The sequence below is a fragment of the Xenopus laevis genome, chromosome 6L (genome assembly GCF_017654675.1).
Source record: "Xenopus laevis strain J_2021 chromosome 6L, Xenopus_laevis_v10.1, whole genome shotgun sequence".
Taxonomy (NCBI): domain Eukaryota; kingdom Metazoa; phylum Chordata; class Amphibia; order Anura; family Pipidae; genus Xenopus; species Xenopus laevis.
The window spans coordinates 74456709-74478611 of NC_054381.1; the positions used below are offsets into that span (position 1 = coordinate 74456709).

Below are 21903 nucleotides of genomic sequence, written 5' to 3' on the forward strand. Positions count from 1 at the left end.
TTGCCTTCTTCAGACTCTTTTAGCTCTCAAATGGGGGTCAAAAAAACCCCAAATCATATGTAAGACTACATATTTAGGGGCAAATTCATCAAGGGTCAAATATCGAGGGTTAATTAACGACTGGGACTGGGAATGGAAATCCTTCGACTTCGAATATCGAAGTCGAAGATTTTTGCGAACGATTCGAAGGATTTTAATCCAAAGATCGAAGGATTATCCTTCGACCAAAAAAACTTAGCCAAGCCTATGGGGACCTTCCCCATTGGCTAACATTGGGTTTGGTAGCTTTTAGGTGGCGAACTAGTGGTCGAAGTTTTTTCTTAAATAGACAGTACTTCGACTATCGAATGGTCGAATAGTCTAACGATTTTTAGTTCGAATCCTTCGATTCGAAGTCGTAGTTGAAGGTCGAAGTAGCCCATTCGATGGTCAAAGTAGCCAAAAAAACACTTCAAAATTCTAAGTATTTTTTCTTCTATTCCTTCACTCGAAGTTAATGAATTGGCCCTTATTGTTATTGCTCATTTTTATTAATCATCTTATCATCTATTTAGGCCCCCTCCCATTCATATTCCAATCTCTTATTCAAATCAGTGCATGGTTGCTAGGGTAATTTATACCCTAGCCATCAGATTGCTGAAATTGCAAACTGGAGAGCTGCTGAATAAAAAGCTAAATAAACCAAAAACCACAGTGTAAGTCTAGGCAAATTCACTCACTGGCTACTAAAGCAAATGAAATAAATGAAGTCTTGCATGAACTTAAAAGATAAATACATGATTTTGCCTCTTTACAGATCTCTGGTACGCCCTCACTTTAAGGGGCCAATTTAAGAAGGTTCTGGGAACTTTTATTTCTCCAATTCGGACGTTTTAAAATAAACAATTGTAATGTTTTTACAATTCCTTAATCCGTGTTTTTTTCAATATTTATCAAGTATAAAATCCATGAATACAAAATTACACCAAGTAAAAGCTGTCAAGGTCATGTCAAAGTCAATGAAAAGTGTCCTTTTTTTCTTGCAAAGATCTGTCTTTTGTTCTTGGTTTTAGAAGTTTTTGGATTATTTTCGGATCCTTCAGCAGCTATTTTCATTTGTGCTTTTTATAATCAGATCTTTTAATAACTTTCATGGAATTTGTGGTTTTGGGCCCAGTCTATAAAAAGGATATTAAAGGAACAGTAACACCAAAAACCGAAAGTGTATCAAAGTAATTAAAATATAATGTATTCTTGCCCTGCACTGTTAAAACTGGCGTATTTAGAAACACTACTATAGTTTATATAAACAAGCTGCTATGTAGCTATGGGGACAGTCGTTCAAGCTGGAAAAAAAGAAGAAAAGGCACAGGTTACGTAGCAGATAACAGATAAAACACCATTGTGTTAGACAGGGCTTATCTGTTATGTGCTATGTAACCTGAGCCTTTTTTCCAGCTTGAACGGCTGCCCCCATGGCTACACAGCAGCTTATTATAAACTATAGGTGTCTTTCTGAAGCAAACCCACTGCTTTTAAAATTGCATGCTAACAGTGTATAATATATTTATTACTTTAAAAAGCTTTCAAAAAAAAAAAATAAAGCTTTTACTTTTTTTATATTATGGTTATTGTTCCTTTAATGAGCTGCAGAGAGTGCAGAGTTGTGTAACTAGGCCGTTAAAAAAAAGTGGATGAATTAGACTATGAGGAAAGACTGTCATGGTTGGGGTTGTTTGGAGAGGAGTCATGATTACTCTATACATGTTTATTAGACGAAATTATAGACAGATTGCGGGTGATCTTATTTCCCAAGAAAGGTTTAACGAACCAGGCCACTCCTTCATGCTTGATAAACTGAACATTAATTTGAAGCAATGAAGTGGTGCTTCACAGCGAGTGTATTGAGGTATTCTCCCACACACCAACTTATCTGCCTTACAAGTTGTTTTTTTTGGGACACTGTGTTTGGTATGTACTAAATTATATGTTTTAATGCTTTTGAAATTATAGATTGTTGTAATATGCTTTATTAAACTATTTATGTGCATTCCTTACGTGTCTGTATGTACTAATGATGTGGTGTGCAACTTTGGTGAGTACATTTTGTAGCTTGGTGCTTCATGGCGAGGGCAGTCGTGGAATGTTGTGTTGTTGTGATGGCAGATTCTATTAATGCCTTAGAAGATAATTTCTTAAACAAGTATAATATCCAATACTATTGTGATCATATATATATATATATATATATATATATATATATATATATATATATATATATATGCACTGCATATGCACTGCAGTTCATATTTATAAATTGTGTGAAACTGCAATTCATTATTTTAGTGATGTCATATGTTGCAATATAAAATTGTCTGAGGAATTGCTGTATGTGTATGTGTGAAACACATTGCATGGAATATAGATATTTTAAAATAAATCATGGATTCCAATCTGTTTCACAGGAAACCAGGGGAAATTCAGCCACACACGATACAAGTAGCTCCTGGATGAAGATTTGTCCTATGCAAACTACTGGGATGATATTTAAAACTATCATGTAAAAGTAATATTAATGATGCAAATATGGGAAATGTATGGATTTTTGTATTTTCAACATCAATAAGCTTTGTGCATTACAGGTATAAGATCTATTATCTGGAATGTTTTGGACCAAGGGTTTCCAGATTAGAGATCTTTTCACCATTTAGATCAGCATAAAACTAATTTACAGGAGAATTATTGCAAAAATAAAATATGTAATATACTATAATATGGAATAACATAATGTATTATAAATCCACCAGACTGAAATAAGACATTTTCTAAATATAATAAATTACACATTCTCTTCATTTTCTCTTCATGTAGGAGTCTGATTTTGATTTGCAGTTAGGTCTCCTATAGCCTTTGGGGGGCTGTCTATGTTTATAAGATGTATTAAAAGTCACTCTTTTAAAATCATCAGACTCCTGAAGGATCAGTGCCAGTGTCAAGTCAATTTTTTTGTTAGGTTTTGTTTGAGCCGGAATCAGTTATTAGCTGAATATCGAAGTCTAAGGATTTACCTCATTTCGTTCGATCGAACGATCAAAGGAAAAATCGTTCGATCGAAAGATGAAATTCTTCGAATCGAACGACTCGAAGGATTTTAATTCATCGATCAAAAGATTTTCCTTTGATCAGAAATTGGTTAGAAAGCCTATGGGGAAGGTCCCCATAGGCGAACATTGGTGCTCGGTAGGTTTTAGCTGGCGAAGTAGGTAGTCGAAGTTTTTTTTAACGAGACTATCGAATGGTCGAATAGTCAAATGATTTTTAGTTCAATCGTTCGAGTCAAAGTCGTAGTCGAAGTTCAAAGTAGCCAATTCGATGGTCGAAGTAGCCAAAAAAATACTTCGAAATTCTAAGTATTTTTCATTCTAATCCTTCACTCGAGCTAAGTAAATGTGCCCCTAAATATTCAAGATAGTTCCCCCTTGAAACATTAAATAAACCCAATAGGATTTTTTTGGCTATGATACGGATTCATGCAAGGTAATGTTTTATTATTCCAGAGAAAAATGAAAAAAATTAAAAAAAACTGTTTTTCAAATAAGAGATCCCATACCACTACTAGACTATAGTATGCTCCTTAACATATCAAATTAAAGAACAGTATATAGGAACATGTATAAAAACAACTGACTGCTGCTTTGGCTTGACTTCAACCAGCCATTACTCTTATGGAACTTTTTCCGGTTTATCTGTTCATCCAAGGGCTCTGGTTTTCTCCTATAGTGTGAAAAACCTACTGGTATGCCAAGTAAATCTTGATTTTAAAAAGACCACATAGTGCGCATTTGTTTAATTGTGATAAGGCTGTCTGATAAATAAAAATACATTTTAAAAAGGTCTTATACATCTATATCTACGTATGTCTATATTAGTTTATTAATTAGCATTAAAAGATTTTTCAGAAAGCAAATGACATAATATTTCACTTTTTCCTTGTGCAAATGCTCTGCCATACCTTTTTCAAATTCATCAATAACCTGCATGTTGGAAACTTTTGTACTAAAAACTATAGTAATGATCTATAATTTGAATGTAAAAAACAGAGTAAATGGAGGATTCCTGGGTAGTGGACAGTTCTAAGGCATAAGGTAGCAGGGCCAAGCCAAGTTACTTCTGTGACTAACGCAGAGCGCACTTATCACCCGCAACCATGCTCACTTGCTCCACTAGTTACGTGTGGGGGTGGGGGAGGCAGGAGTGCACAATATTTACTCATTGGGAGCTAGGAACTAGGGGCAGCGAACGAGAAGGTGTATGAGCTTTGCGCACCTTCACCTTTGCGTCCTAGGCATGTGCTTCTTCTGTCTACCACTAATTCTGGCCCTGCATGATAGTGAACCACGGAAATCTGTGAAATCACAGAAAAGCCATTTAAACTAAGTGGGTAAGAAGTGTGTTAACCATGCAAGCAGAGGTATATAAATATACAGTGCAGTAATCGGTACATTTTATTTGCAATGAGAAACTTATTTGTCTTTCCAGATTCATTTTCTATTGTAAAAGGATGTTGCCTCCAGCTTTCTTAAACTTTCATCCATAGACTCTAAACAAAGAATGCTCTAATGGACCTGAACTGATGAAAAAATAATGGCATGAATGTTTACATTAATTTATTACTGATTTTAAAGGGGTTCTTCACTCTTGCCTGAGTTAACTTTTAGTAGGATGTATGACATTCCAAGACAATTTGCAATAGGTTTTCATTTATTATTATTTGTGTTTTTTTGAGTTATTTGTCTCTTTATTCAGCAGCTCTCCAGCAATTTCAGCAATCTGGTTGCTAGGGTCAAAATTATCCTAGTAACCATGCGACGAGAAAATGAATAGGAGAGGGCCTGAATAGAAAGATGAGTAATAAAAAGTAGCACTAACAATACATTTGTAGCCTTACAGAGCATTTGTTTTTAGATGGGGTCAGTGAATGTTGGCAAGAGTCAGAAGAAGAAGGCAAATACTTAAACTGTAAAAAATAAATAATAAAGACAAATTGAAAAGTTGCTTAGAATTGGCCATTCAATAACATACGGGATGTTATTTTAAAGGTGAACCACCCCTTTAACTGATATTTGAAATAAAGACATCTTAGACATAGGTGTACTCCAGCTTTGAGCAGCATGAAATGCCAAACAAAAGATTACCTTTTTTAAATAGGAATAACCAGCTGGTATGTCCAGTATCTAAAACTTTGCCTGTAAATATTTGCACACCTTCATGCCATATATGAGACATAAAACAATTAAGTGTGTGTTTTTATATGTATGCACAACAGCCAGAAACACACTCACACAAAAACCTGTATTATACATACAAGCGTATACTCACATACATACAAACATGTGGAATTATATATATCTTATATGTACATATATATTTTTAAATAGACATTTTTTCTTCTAGATAGCTCTGAAAACCCAGTTAGGTCAATTAGTATGGGATTTGGAGTTGATCACTTATTTGCTTTCTTGGATATTCTTGAACGTTTATGTTGAAAAATTTATGAATGACTGTTACAGCAATATTCTATATCTGTAGCTAAGGCACACACACACACACTTTTTCTGGTCCCCTGAAAACTTAAACTGGGAGTTCTAATGTATATTTGCTAGCAAATACAAACACACTCATAGAAGAAATCAATATTATGCATACATAAGTACATTCACATAATACAAACATATGTGGATATTTGGATTTTTTGGAAATAGACATGTTTAGCAAATATGGATGACTGATAATTTTATAATTTATTTCCTGTTAACAATTTATAATAATAAAGAAAACTGGTAGAAATGAAAAAAAAAAATCTATTTCAGATATCTACATGTAAAATTTTAGGCAGTGAAAAAGCACTTTGTTGACAAGAAGTGTGGAATGATCAAAAGCTGCAGAATGCTTTGTTTAGTTGCCACAAACAAATTCACATATCATAACAAACAATACTGCTAAATATTATTTTAGTCTTCTTTTTTGTTTTCATTGTCAAAAATTATTGAGAGGTGGGGAGGAGGAGGAATTAAATTGAAATTTGTAATTTGTTTCAAAAGAATTTAGATTTGAAGTAATATTTAGAAGCACTAATGAAGAAAAACACTGAGGCATTGGTGTAATATACACAATGCACTATTTTTTTATCTGTAATGTACATCAAATACTTTACAACAAAGCAGTAACAAAAAGCAAGAAACCTCTTGCTGTACAGAGGAACCCCAAATGCAACTTGAAGCCTAGATTCACAATGAATGAGAAAGAAAACAAAATGTGAGAAGCTGTTCCCCATAAATAGTGTAAACTAATTTCTTGTGCTTAACATTATCTTATAACACACCCAATGTGATATATTCTTACCACACTCATACACATTAATTATAGACCATGTATATTCTTATAATTAGGCCAGATATTAGAGTGGAGATGTCAGTGCAACACTGAGCCATCAGATTTCACCCACAATTTATCCAATGATTTATTACATAGCCTGGTACAATTTTAAAGCTCCCTCCCATAAAGAAAAAAAATATCTACTTGTAAATCTCTCTACTTTAAAAATATTTGTTTCCTCCTCTTATGCCTTCTACAACATAATAATCAATTTTTCACAATGGTAAGAAGAGCCTTTCTAAGGAACAGGCGTGACAAACTAAATTTGCAAGGGGAAAAAATGTCTTGTGGTATTCATGCACATGCACAGTTTCCTGGATCTATAAGTCGTGGTTGAGTTTTAAACCCAGGAGTCTGGAGAAGCAGGATAGTGGCTTGTTTCATAATTAAGTTCACTATAGGGACGAGCAGCAGAATAGAAGTCAACATAGTTGCCAGTTGACTTTAGTCCCAGATGCATATTGTACTCGCTGGCAGGAGGACGGTGGTGCACCTGGTCCTCAAAGAAGGTGTCATCATAATTTCTTGTCGAATTTTGAAATGGTTGATAGGTGTCATAGTCTTTTCTACTTGACTCTTGTGGAACTGGCTGGGTAGAAATCTATGTAGAAAGGAAGCATAACATAGAAGAGACACTTAATAAAATTAAGGAATTACAACATGTAAAACAGAATATAGTTACATAGTTAATTTGAGTTGAAAATGTTATATACAAAAGTATTAGTAATGCTGTTTGTATGTGAATAGAAAAGAAAACTGGATCTGGATAAACTTGGGGAGGCCCGTTTATCAAAGTTTGAATTTATCTCAATATTTTTTGAAAACTACTCCAACCAAATCCACACAGGTTTTTTCTCCTTATTTATCAATATCGCTTTACTGAAATTTTTCTTTGTAGGAAAACCCCCCGAAAATTTGAACAAAAAAAAAAAAAAATGAATCGTAGATTTTCCACCTGAAAACTCAGATTTTTTTCAGATTTTTGCCCGAAAACCACAAAATCTTCGGATTATTGCATGAAACATAGCGCAGATCAAGATAACTCTGGGACTTCTCCCATTGACTTATATGCAACCACGGCAGGTCAGAGATGACGGATTTTCGGATTCAGACGTTTTCCATCCTTGGGGTATAATAAATCACTAAAAAATTGTGTTTTCTTTTTCCAGTAAACATTTGTGGGGGTTTTTCCACTAAAAATTTGGATTTTATAGTAAAAAATTTTTGGGTTTTTTTTGGCATTCAGAGTTTAATAAATAACCAGAGTAGACTGTGTCACATGAGATGCAATATTGATAAATGTAGAGTTATACACTTGAAATACAAAAATGATTCATGCCACTTACACCCTAAAAAAGATTATGTTAGAAGCATGAAGGAGAAGAACCTGGGGTTATTTGTGGATAATAAACAAATTAACATATTTGTGGCAAACAATATCAGTCAGCAGCAGGATAGACCAGCAAAGCATTGTATTTCATTAAAAGGGTCATAGATTTACAGAAGGAGAGGGTCATAGCCTCTCTTTACAAAGCACTGGTAAGGCCATTTGCAGAGTGTGCAGTGTAATTTTGGTCTATGGAAATACTTTGTCATGAGGAAATGTTGGCTAAGTTGAGGTTGTTTACAATGGAGAAGAGGCAGTTAAGGGGGGAATAATTCTGGTTCTATCTTAAGATGCAGAAAGGGTTCTTTACTTGGGAAATAAGGTTGAACTTCATGGATGTGTGATTTGTTCAGCCTTATCCACTCTGCTGTATTTAGGTGAGTTGCCACCCTAGGCAACGGACCTAAGTGCTCCCCCCATGTGAACTAATAACGCGTGTGATGTCACTTCCCCACGTGCGTGACATCACTCACACTATTTCTGATATAGGCAATGAGGGCCTGTGCATAAGGTTGGGGGCATATATCAGAAACAAAAGTTATTATATATATATATATATATATATATATATATATATATATATATATATATATATATATTATACTAATAAAAGTAGCTTGATGTTTGTCTATTGCTGTAAAGTCCAGGACAAAGGGAGGCTCCAGTTTGCTGTGAAATTAGATGCTTGCTTGTTCTTATCAGTCAATCATAATGTGCCTGTAGTTATGTGTTTTGGAATGTTTCAAGGGCTTGTCAATAAACCTGTCCCTGCAATCCTGAAACAGCAAGTATGAACCTCTCACTCCTTACCAGATTAAATAAGGTATAGTGATGTAAGAGGACCAATGTTGTTCCATGTGACACAGCTTATTCTGTTACTTTCTCTTGATTACTGCTGAAAAGTTGCCCAGCCTTTGTTAATAATAGGTTTATTTTAATTTTGTTTTATTAAGGGTATGCATTAGGAGAATGAGAGAATTAGAATACTTAACAGCTACATATGAATTTTTGGAAGAAGTTTTAGCATCTTCTTTAAGATTTGGTTTTTACTTTATCCATTAATTCACATAGCTAAGTAATACAATGCTGTTTTTTGGATGTACAATGAAACACTTTTTAGTGTACATATTTTTTAAAATTTAGACATATACAATGTATGTCATTTAACCTTTGTTAAACGTTGTGTTCAAATGTTAATAAAACATGGTTATTGTACCATTTATTATTTTTGTTTGAATTCTTCGAGTGTCTGAGGAGTCTATAGAATTATCCCTTTAGAGAAGAGAACATCTCCTCTTTTCCTTGAAAAGTTAATAAAATATAGCCATTTATCACAAATACCTAATTTTATTTGTAACAAACTCACATTTAAAGATGTTGCAGGGTCGCTAACACCCACCCTGCTTCTATCCTCAGGTAGGGATATAACAATACTTGCTACCTGTGAATAGAATGAGGGGAAATTAAATCACAGTAAAACAGTTCTTTTAGATATATAAGAAAAGTAAAATTATCTTGTGTAGAAATAATTTATTTACCCTCTAAAACAGAAAAATTACAGAAGACCCTAATAATCCATCACCCTTTTCACTCTTATTTTATAGTTATGAAATAACGATTTCTAATTAGATCTACTAATGAGAAAATTGCATGGCAGGGGTTATAATAAGAACAGTTATATGCCAAGGGTAACAAAATGTATGCATTGCACATGATAAAGAACTAGGCATCAATAGATCATTTAATGATTGGACAGCCAACATTAAGGTTTATTTATTACCAGTGGTGCTGTAGGTTATTACCCAAGTTGAAATTTGACCACTTTTAGTAAATAGTGCCCCATTAGAGCCCCAATGTCTTATTTCATATAGACTCTGGAATGGACATCTCATTTAGTTGCTTAGTTCCTTAAAGGAAAACATAACCCATATAAAATATTTCACTTTGTCTTTTTCAAACATATTTTTAGAAATAATTATGATTGCATTTATCCAGCAATAAGTAATCAATATGCATTGTAGTTGAGTTAACTGCAGTTACTGTGTTCAGATTTAAAACATTTAAAATTCAATAGAAATCCATTTCCAGTGTGTTTTGGAAAGATCAACAAGTTCATATAAAAGCTTTGCAAATGAGAATACACGTGGAGCTCACCTAGTCTCTTAGTCGGATTTTCCCACGGGGTATCCTGTGCTTGATAACCCAGTTTAGTCAAACTGTAGAAAATATGAAGGTGTGGGACACATCCAAGGCAGCAACTGGACTGCAATAGTTTCTTTATTGGGGGTAGAGATACACAACATGTTTCGGGCGGCGCCCTTTGTGACTTGACAAAGGTCGCCGCCCGAAACATGTTGTGTATCTCTACCCCCAATAAAGAAACTATTGCAGTCCAGTTGCTGCCTTGGATGTGTCCCACACCTTCATATTTTCTACAGTTTCATATAAAAGCTTTATATGTGTCATAGGATTTTTCAAACCTCAAATTCTTGGCTATTGGAATATAATGGTAAAGATGTCTGAAGCCCTATTAAATGTTAACTGAATTACTGATATACTAATATAACTGGCTGAAGTACAGAGATAAAGCAAACTTTTTTTGCAATAAGGCACATTCTTTTCAGGCTATTAAACATGGATAAGAGTTGTTTTAGTCATTAAACAAATAATTCAGGAATAAACATTTATACAGTCTATTAACATTTACTGATTTTTCATTTGCTTTCCCAAATAATTTAGCAATAGAAAGTGATTTGCTAGAGCATCTACATTAATGTAATAGCACCGTGTTCTGTTAACTGTGGTGCTTAACGGGTGTATTTTGGTCTAATTACATATTCATTGCCATCGAAATCCCACAAACGTATCATGGTGGAAAGAAATCAGGGAACAATTATTTAAAGTATAAACAAAATCGTGAATAAGTCATGTATTTGCATTAATCCATAGGTTGTCGAAAAAACTTGCCAGTTAAATCATACCCATATTACTTAAAGGAACAGTAACAAACAAATATATGTGTTTTAAACTAATAAAAATACAATGCAGTATAGCCCTGCACTTGTAAAACTGCTGTGTTTGCTTCAGAAACACTACTATTGTTTATATAAATAAGCTGCTGTGTAGTAATCGGGGCAGCCGTTCAAAGTAGGAAAGGCTCAAGTTACACAGCAGATAGCAGATAAGCTCTGTAGAACAGATAATACATATGTTATCCACAATTTAACCTGTGCCATATAGGCTTTTTTCAATTTCCAACATTGCTACACAGCAGCTTGTTTATATGAACTATAGTAGTGTTTCTGAATCAAACAGATCAGTTTTACCAGTGCAGGGCAACAGTACATGATATTTTCATTACTTAAAACACTTTCATTTTTTGGTGTAACTGGTCCTTTAAAGGGGATTACACTCCCCAAAATTTGATGGTCACTTACTCAAGATGTTTCTGTGACCACAAATACATTTTACATTCATTTTCAATTTTTATTTCTGATATATTTGCATTTTTAGACTGCCAATAGCAGACTTTAGATCTCCTTAAAGTTAGGGCCATTTGATCTCCATGGTGATAACTTTATGAATGCTGTTAGTCAGGAGCCACCCCCTTAGCTATGATACATGCATTCTTGGGGTAATAAAATCTTAAATTTGTCCACATCTGGGAACACAAAGTAACCGATTTTTTAAAACTAACAGATAGATTTGTTGCTATGGGTTACAAGTAGGAACATAAGCCCATTTATTAAATTGTCCCCTTGATTGGCATAAGTGCAGGAGTAGCAGGAGCTTTAACCCTAGGTTCTACACTGTACATGCACTTGCAGTTGGAAGAAACCGATAGAAGGAAACTGGCTAGACATCTGTCACCATGGGAACAGACAAGGAATATAACTTAAAAAGAAAATGGCTGATAAATGTAGATTTATTAAGGTTAGAGGTTTTTTATACCTCAAATCAACTCAAATGAACTCGAATGGTATCTTATTCAAGAAAAACTCAAATGGAAAAAACTCGATTCTGCGAGTTCAAGTTGCGAAACCCGAAAATTGTAATTGATCACATTCTTGGTGGAAAATGTGCTCGAATCAATTGAGTTTTTGAGCAAAACCCTCTGAAAAACTCGAACAGCAAGAAGGCTATTAACAGCTTCAAATGATTCAGGGGACCACTGCCACTGACTCCTACATGACATTGACAGGTTTTAGATTGTGTACTTTCAGATTCAAGCTATTTCCAGGGTTCGGGGCACAATAAATCTTGAAAAATTTTAGTTTTTTCAAAAAATTCAAAAAATGTTAATTTTATTTTACCCAGAAATGTGAGTTTTGACCAAAAAAAATCTCAAAAACTCGAATTTTCATGGAAAACACAACTCAAACCTAAATAAATTTGCCAATAACTACATCTTTAACAAAGTAATTTGTCTACATTTCTTTTCATACAAATGAGCAATTATTGCATACCTGGTTATGTGTAATATCTTCAGCAGGGGTACCATAGGAATTCCTATATAAAGTTGAGGTTCCGGTGTTTTGAGCTAAAGGGTACAAAAGAAGCACAAAAATTCTGACTTATGTACAAACTGTACAAATCTGTGGAAATACGTTTAACTAACCTGTTTTCTTTCAAAGACTTCAGTTGCTATTTTAACTGAATATCTTTAGCTATCATTTGATTTGCTGTTTTAAAAAGGTTAGCATGACAATGGCAAAAATAGTTTCTATAACACATCTCGGTTGTGATGCCAGTGATCTCTAATTTTTAGTTTTACACACATGGAAATAAAGCAAATGATGGATAATCCAGTGCTTATTCATAAAATAATATTAAATAACGTAAATTAACCTACATGGCATGTATGTCAACATCTAGATAGAACCAGTGCTTGAATTGGGGCAGGATTCGGGCTGGATGCTTTTGTGATATCATCCAGCCTATTAAATCTATAATTACTACAGATCTTTGTATTTTAGTTTATATTTGGATACTGTCATGGGAAAAAAATTTTTTTTCAAAATAAATCAGTTAATAGTGCTGATCCAGCAGAATTCTGCACTAAAATCCTTTTCTCAAAAGAGCACACAGATTTTTTTATATTCAATTTTGAAATCTGACATGGGGCTAGACATGTTGTCAATTTCCCAGCTGCCCCAAGTCATGCGCTGATAAAATTCTATCACTGTTTACTGCAAATTGGAGTGATATCACCTCTCCCCCCCCCCACAGCAGCCAAACAAAAGAACAATGGGAAGGTAACCAGATAAAAGCTCCCTAACACAAGATAACAGCTGCCTGCCAGATCTAAGAACAACACTCAATAGTAAAAACCCATGTCCCACTGAGACACATTCAGTTAAATTGAGAAGGAAAAACAGCAGTCTGCCAGAAAGCATTTCTCTGCTTAAGTGCAGGCACAAGTCACATGACCAGGGGCAGCTGGGAAATTGACAAAATGTCTAGCCCCATGTCAGATTTCAAAATTGAATATAAAAAAATCTTTTGAGAAATGGATTTTAGTGCAGAAGTCTGCTGGAGTAGCACTATTAACTGGTGCGTTTTGAAAAAAAATGTTTTCCGATGACAGGATCCCTTTAACTATGTAATTATAATGCAGTCCCACCACTTTTTTCAGTCTAATTACATCCCATCTGGCAGCATGTAAAGTTTCCGGAGCTTTTCTTACAGTTGTAGTGTCAGGCTTCCTGGCAGAGTCCTCTGGACTCTTGCCTGCTCTGTGCAGTGTACAATTCTGAAGAATGGTCTTCAGCAATTTCTGCCCACTCGGCAGTGGAAAGCGCTAAAATCTTTGTATATTTCTGATGTCATGATGCCGTGGAAACTGCCGAAGAATGTTCTTTGGCACTTTCCATTCCTGCACTGACATGAGAAGGATGGACCTTTTAAAGTTTTAAAAGCCTATTAAGGCTGATAGCAACCTTAACATTTGTGGACAACTAAGGGATAAGGGAAGAAAGGGGAAGAAATCTGTAAAATAATAATAATAAGTAAAGTGCTGGTTTTCTTGTTTATGAAATGTTAAGGCAAAATCTTAGATATAAACATGGAGTATTAAAAAACAAACAAAGATAATAGTAATACCCCACGCAAACCTATACAAATGGGTACGCACGACACAAGGGATTCTACACCCCCCCAAAATAAATCAAACACAAAATGCTTGCACTTGAAAATTTGCATCGATATTTAAGTGGAGTGATAAAAGAGAGGGCATCTATCATCTTTACTCACCCTGCAACAGAAACTGGTCCCTAGTTTTCTGAAGAGGGAATCCAAGTGAAATTTAAATACTACATAGTTGGCTCTGTAATCTTTGTGTCTTCAAAGTGTGTGGTATCAACATCCACAATGAGGGGAGAGCAACTAACATATCTACATACAAATTACAGCATTTTTGCAGCTACTTGACTGTACCAAGGAAGCTCAAGCATTTTGTGTTTGGTAAAAATCTGAGATGTGTGTCTGTGTTGTGTACCTTTGTATCTAGCTATCTATATCTATATCTATGTAGGCATTACTGTACATATGTATTTTAAATATGGAAACTCCACCTCACTGGCTGCTGTTCCATGAATAACTAAATGATGGGATCTGGTTCCTATTGCAACTAATTGCAACTAATTAGTGGGGGCCATTCTGTCTGTCTTAAAATGCTAGGGCACTTTGTGTGTCTGATGCTGCCATTCCAACCATAGAAAATAAGTGTGTTTTTGCTGGAAATAGCAAAATGATTTTACAGTTGGTGAAACCAGAAAGTGTTCATGTCAAGGCTTATTATAACAGTAGGTGTGGTTTATAATTGTGGGCGGGACTTTTTTGGTGCATTGCATTAAACACTGTGAAAACTTTTACATGTATGGCTATGCATGCCACCAACAAACTCTTATAGTATCCATTCCAGTAGGAAATTAATTTGCACAATGTTGTGGATGTAAATTTGCTAGACATTTCATGCAATGCATACAATTTTTATTAATTTCCGCTCTAATACTGTATTTTGTTTTGGAATATGTATTTTATCATGCCATTAGAAAAATATCAGATGCATATGTTAGTCCACTTATATTGTGATGTCAGCATGCAGAATTGATTTGAAGATACCTAGATATTTTATGCATTTTTATAGCCCAGTGACAATACCTGTCATTGCGTCTTTCCTAGACGTGTGTTCTCCTTTATAAGTTGCATTTGATCCAGCTGACTCATAATCTGACTTCCTTTCTTTGAGGCTAATCATTTCTCGAGGGGAGGCAGGGGCACTTGCTAGATCAGAAAAAATACTCATAATGCAATACCACATTAACTCGTTCTTTTACACAGTACAGGTAAACAATATATAAGAACGACTGCTTTGTTGTCCTCAACAAACACATTAAGAAACATTGACCACTAAAAGAAATCAGCAATGCTCTTGTTCTTCTAGCAATGGGAGAATAAGTATATGTTGAGATCTCGCTGGCCTGTATGTCCACTGACTTTGTGAATAATAGTCTGGAGGGAGATTAAAAGAGCTTTCAGCAACTGGACCTTCGAGTGGTAGTGTTAGTGTATAACAAACTAGACTGCTGGTTGCTGTGTTTTTTCAGTACAGAATTTTTTCTACTGCCAATAAGGACACAAATTAATACCTGCTAAGTTTTGCTGGACCTTTTTAGAGTGGGTATGGCATCACTTCTGGCTCTCTAATGCATATGGTGTCAATAATATAATTTGCATCAAAGTTTACTTAGCACATGCCAATTATGTTGGTCTGTACTATTGTGACTAGGCTCAATTCACATTCTAGTGCTTGCAGTTTATGTCAACTGTTCCACTGTTACAGTATTATGGCCTATTCCTAAATGCTTCATCACTGCCATACTGCCACATAAGTTTGGGACCATGGATATTGTACATTTGTCAGTATAGTTCCTATATGAATACCCCAACCAATCAATATATTCATATATTATTATATATATTTAATTATATTACAAATGATATTACCTGAACGATTATTAGGAGACATACGAACAGGAGATATTGATGGTGTGCGAGAGGAAGAGTACGGTCTTTGCCGGTCCCTTTCAATAGTCGATGATGAGGCTACAAAATGATACTGTGACCAGCCATCCTAGGAACATGAATGTCACATGAAACATAAAACTGGTAGAAATGTGCTGACAATTCTTTTAACAGAAAAAAACTTCTAATAAAACCCAAACAGCTAGATATCTTAAGCTGAGACTGGTCAGTTTTCAAAATGTTGATATTTGTGTTATGTGGCTGTCCAAATTTCATAATGAGAGATACCTCTTATTAGTATTATGTATTTTTCAATCAATGCCATTTTTTCAATTCACAAACTTTTGAAGATTTAGTGGAAATTTTTTTCTATAAGCAAAACAATATGAATATAGTGTCACCAAAACAAGTACAAGGCAGTTCTGCACAGGTACTGTAGAATTAAATCTTCAACTAGCAAAATAAATGCTCCACCATTGTGACTCAAATCCAAAATGATTGTAAATAATAGCTTGGCTTTTTATTACTGATCCAAAACTAAAGTTAAAAACAAAAAAAATGAATACCAGCAGCATGATCAAAAGCAATTTAAGTTAAATGTATAAAATACTTTTAAAGAGCCAATTGGGAGTATTTTCAATTCAATGCAAAATAAATACAACCCAACATGATTGTTGCTTTCATTATTTTGTTTCAGCTTCAGCGCTTCTAATGAAACTTAATTACTTTGGATTGAATATTTAAAGGTGTATTGGATTCTCCTGTAGGGCCTTTGAGCTATTCCTATGCCATTGCATTATAGAAGCAAATTAATTTGACACCATCCACACATAAAGGACACAAAGCCTTTAAGCACCTATAAATTGGAAATGGATGCATACTAACTCTTAGTTAGCTCTGGAACACATCAAACAGTATGATGCATTGAGACTGAAACCATAGTTTATAATTTTTTTCCAATTTTTATTGGGACCATTAATATATATATATATGTGGCCAGTTTGCGGTGCAGCACCAGTGTCGGACTGGGATGCCTGGGGCCCACCAGAAAACCTATGGGCAAAGGCCCACTCTCCGAAATATTTTTCTTTCTGTGTCATTCACTTTCTTTATTCTTTTAATCACTTCTTCTCAAATATTATCATCAGTCTCCTCCTCCATTTTTTCTCTTTATTCTTATATAGAAATGGGGCAATTGCTGTTGTATAGGCAAACAAGGCAGATAGTTGGCTGAGCAGAAGGGCCCACTGGGAGTTTTCCTGGTATCCCTGTGGGCCAGTCTGACACTGTGCAGCACACTATTGGATGTTATACCCTCCATATGTGGGAACAAGTTAGCGGAGTTGGCGGCTTGTCACCCCTGTCAACAGATGCGTAACCTGTGTTGATGTTAACCTATTACCGCTGTGATAGAAGTTGCCTGCGGAGGCTGTTCGCTAATTGCCACAAGAGCGTTACAGAAGGGGTTACCGTCAATTCTCATTGGTACGTGATTTACACTAATGGCTACAAGGGTGACAGTAGCCAAGATTATCCCATCTCGGGCTAAGAAGATCTTTTTCCACTTTTCTGAACATTTGTTAGGGTTGTATGCCATCAATGGATATGGCATTGCTTTTAAATTTTACATGCACCTTGATTCGACACGATTCTGCACTTATTATTATTAAGCTCTGACACCTCCAATTATATGCAAATATTGTGATTTGGGTTATATCAGTTGTTCAAGCCTAACAATGCACTTTTAAATCATACAACATGGTTTCACTGATGGTATATACACCTACTGATGATGTCATATTGACCTTTTTGTTGACTTCCTGAAGACAGCTCGAGTATTGGAGCCAAAACCATGATTTTTTTTGTTTGCATAAAAGTCCTTGGAGTGCAGTTTTTTGGTTAATTTTATATATATATATATATATATATATATATATATATATATATATATATATAGTGCACAAAAGGACTGCACACACAGGTCTTTGTAGTGAAGAAAATAGTTTGCTTTATTGCGACGTTTCGGCTCCTAAACTCGAGCCGTCATCATATATATATCTCCTGTAAATGATATCCTTATAAATGGGGCTTAGTAATGTCAATGTCAATTCTGCCATCGAAATAAAGTACCCCCTGTTGCAAAATATGAGTATATTAGAAGTCACCTCGGAGTTTGATGACCTGTATAAAAACTCTGCCTTAGGCCTCGTGCTTTTATATGGTCATGGAATTCTTTGGTAACTTTATTCACTATATAACTATGACAATGGAATAAAGTGAGAGAAGGGTGCTGATGGGCAGTAAATACAATTATGTATAAGGACCAAAAGGGCCGGGGTGTCCACAAACCAAAATTTATAAATTTATATACGCAACCCAATGGGACTTAACCCCCTGCCCAAAAAGTTCAAATACACTCAATGAAAAATGAAACATATTAGTACAATAAAAGGCAATATTTATTAAACACTAAGCCAAAATACTCCAGTTAAAACCAATTAAAATAATAAGCAGCGCTGCATATGGAAAACGGGATCCCTTAGTACAGGTATAATCTATGCACTAGTGCCAAGTACATGTCTAAATATATGCGTAGTAAATTGCTGCCCAATGGGGCGTATATCGATACACTGAGCACAGCGGTGTAATGGTGAAATGGAGGTCCCAATGTTCAAACTAGATATGTAGCCTTCCAATATCCGATGTTGGTATCCAGAACAAGTTGCTGCAAGTGCACAGTAGTGCTAATGTGTCCAGGTGTCTGAGGAAACAAACGGATAGCCGTAAGGACAATACGTCCTTAAGACCACTCTCTGCAGGAACGTATAGTCTTATAACAGGGCTATTAATAAAAGAACGGGAGTGCGCCCAAACATGGTCAAGAAATGCACGGGGGGCCCACCCATGTGAAGTGGAGTTGGTCGTAATTAGATATAGATCAGCGGGAGGGGTGGAAATACTGTCGCCCAAAATGATATCTCCGTGATATACTCACGTCCCCCACGATAAGCCGCCTCAGCGTGGCGACCTAATTCCCGACCAGTGCAGTGCAATGAACACTCCCAAGTGGATCCGTGTAGTAGGCGTCCCCAAAAAACGGCTCCGTTTGTTCGCAGCATAAATGGCTGTCTCTCATAAAGAACCTCCAGGCAGTGAGCTCCGTAACCGCAGCACGCGCTGCACCTCGACAGCCGTTTCGCCAACAACGTGGCTTTGTCAAGAGACCGGAAATCCGGAGTTACTGTGAAATTTAAAAGAAGCGTCATGTGACCATGACGTAATGACGTTGTGAGATCAATTGGTTGTATTCAAAGTGTCCTTTTAAATCACGTCCTGGACAAGAAAACTCTGAAACAGTAATAGCCAATTGGCATCATAGTAAGTGTCCAAACCACCATATGTGGTAGTAGCATTGTACAATTGGTACTAGGTATAAATAGATCCAGGAATAGTCCACGACATAAGCAGAAAAAGCCTAGTGAAAAAATATGGATCAAATAATAACAATACATTTTAACAATATAATGAACACTAAAGCACTGAACACCCTCCTGAGGTAATCTCACGGAAACATGAATTGGGTGTACTATGGTGCAGAATCAAAATAAAGTAAATCAAATACAGATACAAAACAAAACAAAAACAAAACAAAATGAAACAAAAACAAAACCAAAATTAAAAATAAGAACAAGATAAGAAAGGAAGAAAAAATAGCTATAAAGTAATTCGAAATTGAGCACCGGATTAATCCATTTACCCCTTGCAATTATCTATGGACAAATGCCTGAAAATTTAAATGTCCGTTAAGACCAATTTCAGAACGATAAGTATTAAGCCTAAATATGCATGTCGTCTCCAGTTGGGGTAATTTATTATCCAAATCACCGCCTCTTATGTCTCCAGGTAGGCGGTCTATACCTTGAAAGTAAATACCAGAATACTGGCCACCGGGGGAGCAATATATGTGCTTGGCAATACTCAACAGGCATTTGTCCATAGATAATTGCAAGGGGTAAATGGATTAATCCGGTGCTCAATTTCGAATTACTTTATAGCTATTTTATCTTCCTTTCTTATCTTGTTCTTATTTTTAATTTTGGTTTTGTTTTTGTTTCATTTTGTTTTGTTTTTGTTTTGTTTTGTATCTGTATTTGATTTACTTTATTTTGATTCTGCACCATAGTACACCCAATTCATGTTTCCGTGAGATTACCTCAGGAGGGTGTTCAGTGGTTTAATGTTCATTATATTGTTAAAATGTTTTGTTATTATTTGATCCATATTTTTTCACTAGGCTTTTTCTGCTTATGTCGTGGACTATTCCTGGATCTATTTATACCTAGTACCAATTGTACAATGCTACTACCACATATGGTGGTTTGGACACTTACTACGATGCCAATTGGCTATTACTGTTTCAGAGTTTTCTTATCCAGGACGTGATTTAAAAGGACACTTTGAATACAACCAATTGATCTCACGACGCCATTACGTCATGATCACATGACGCTTCTTTTACATTTCACAGTAACTCCGGATTTCCGGTCTCTTGACAAAGCCACGTTGTTGGCGAAACGGCTGTCGAGGTGCAGCGCGTGCTGCGGTTACGGAGCTCCCTGCCTGGAGGTTCTTTATGAGAGACAGCCATTTATGCTGCGAACAAACTGAGCTGTTTTTTGGGGACGCCTACTACACGGATCCACTTGGGAGTGTTCATTGGACTGCACTGGTCAGGAATTAGGTCGCCACGCTGAGGCTGTTTATCGTGGGGGACGTGAGTATATATCACGGAGATATCATTTTGGGCGACGGTATTTCCGCCCCTCCCGCTGATCTATATCTAATTACGACCAACTCCACTTCACATGGGTGGGCCCCCCGTGCATTTCTTGACCATGTTTGGGCGCACTCCCATTCTTTTATTAATAGCCCCGTTATGATACTATACGTTCCTGCAGAGAGTGGTCTTAAGGACGTATTGTCCATACGGCTATCCGTTGTTTCCTCAGACACCTGGACACATTAGCACTACTGTGCACTTGCAGCAACTTGTTCTGGATACCAACATCGGATATTGGAAGGCTACATATCTACTTTGAACATTGGGACCTCCATTTCACCATTAAACCGCTGTGCTCAGTGTATCGATATACGCCCCATTGGGCAGCAATTTACTACGCACATATTTAGACATGTACTTGGCACTAGTGCATAGACTATACCTGTACTAAGGGATCCCGTTTTCCATATGCAGCGCTGCTTAAGCGCTGCTTATTATTTTAATTGGTTTTAACTGGAGTATTTTGGCTTAGTGTTTAATAAACATTGCCTTTTATTGTACTAATATGTTTCATTTTCATTGAGTGTATTTGAACTTTTTGGGCAGGGGGTTAAGTCCCATTGGGTTGCGTATATAAATTTATTCACTATATATACACATAATTATACAGACCTTATAATATACACACATATACACAGTATAGTTCCTCAAGTCTTTCATTCTTTGTAACTATGTCCACTCACGAGAGCCTTTTTTTTTTTTTTTACCAAACTACCCCAACCTTGGCAGTCTATCCTCATAGTTTCATTCTTTTATTCTATAACAAGGCAAGTTACATGTTGTATGACCCTGCGCACTTTCCAACTAATTAATATCCTTCTTTCTTTCTTAGGGACTAGAGTTACACAGTTTGTTACCTAAAAGTGTATGTAGCAGCTTCATGGCTTAAAGGTCTGGACTGAGAAGAAAAATCGGCCCTGGCATTTTAGGTGACAAGAGGCACAAAGAGCCAAAAAAGAGGCCAAATGTTACAGGCAAAAAAGCACATAGTAAAATTTTAGCCAGTTTTTTTTACTCCCCAAAATGCCTGAAATCTCTTTCTACTGGCTACAACAGCATTTTCTGATGCTGATGAGACTAGAGTTACACAGTTTGTTACCTAAAAGTGTATGTAAGAAAAATCGGCCCTGGTATTCTAGGTCCACAGAGGCCACATGTTACACGCAAAAGCACATAGGAAAATTGTCAGCCTGCCAGTTTTTTTTACTCCCAGCGTCGGACTGGGCCGGCGGGAAAC

At 35.8% G+C, this 21903-nt stretch overlaps 1 protein-coding gene across 10 annotated transcripts in view; it reads right to left on the reverse strand.

The window, feature by feature from the left end:
* Nucleotides 1–6140: 6140 nt before the first annotated feature.
* Nucleotides 6141–21903, reverse strand: part of LOC108718510 (catenin delta-2) — a 757810-nt gene continuing 742047 nt past the window's right edge. For 7 of the 10 annotated variants that reach the window (XM_041566184.1, XM_041566181.1, XM_041566185.1 and 4 more), the window contains 5 exons: nt 15809–15935; nt 14963–15085; nt 12268–12341; nt 9168–9242; nt 6141–7015 (listed from right to left, as the gene is read on the reverse strand). In XM_041566184.1, the coding sequence (XP_041422118.1) occupies nt 6755–7015; nt 9168–9242; nt 12268–12341; nt 14963–15085; nt 15809–15935 (660 nt within the window). In that variant the 3' untranslated portion in view covers nt 6141–6754. The remainder of the gene's footprint in view (nt 7016–9167; nt 9243–12267; nt 12342–14962; nt 15086–15808; nt 15936–21903) is intronic. The other 3 variants (XM_041566188.1, XM_041566186.1, XM_041566183.1) reach the window with 1 other exon arrangement.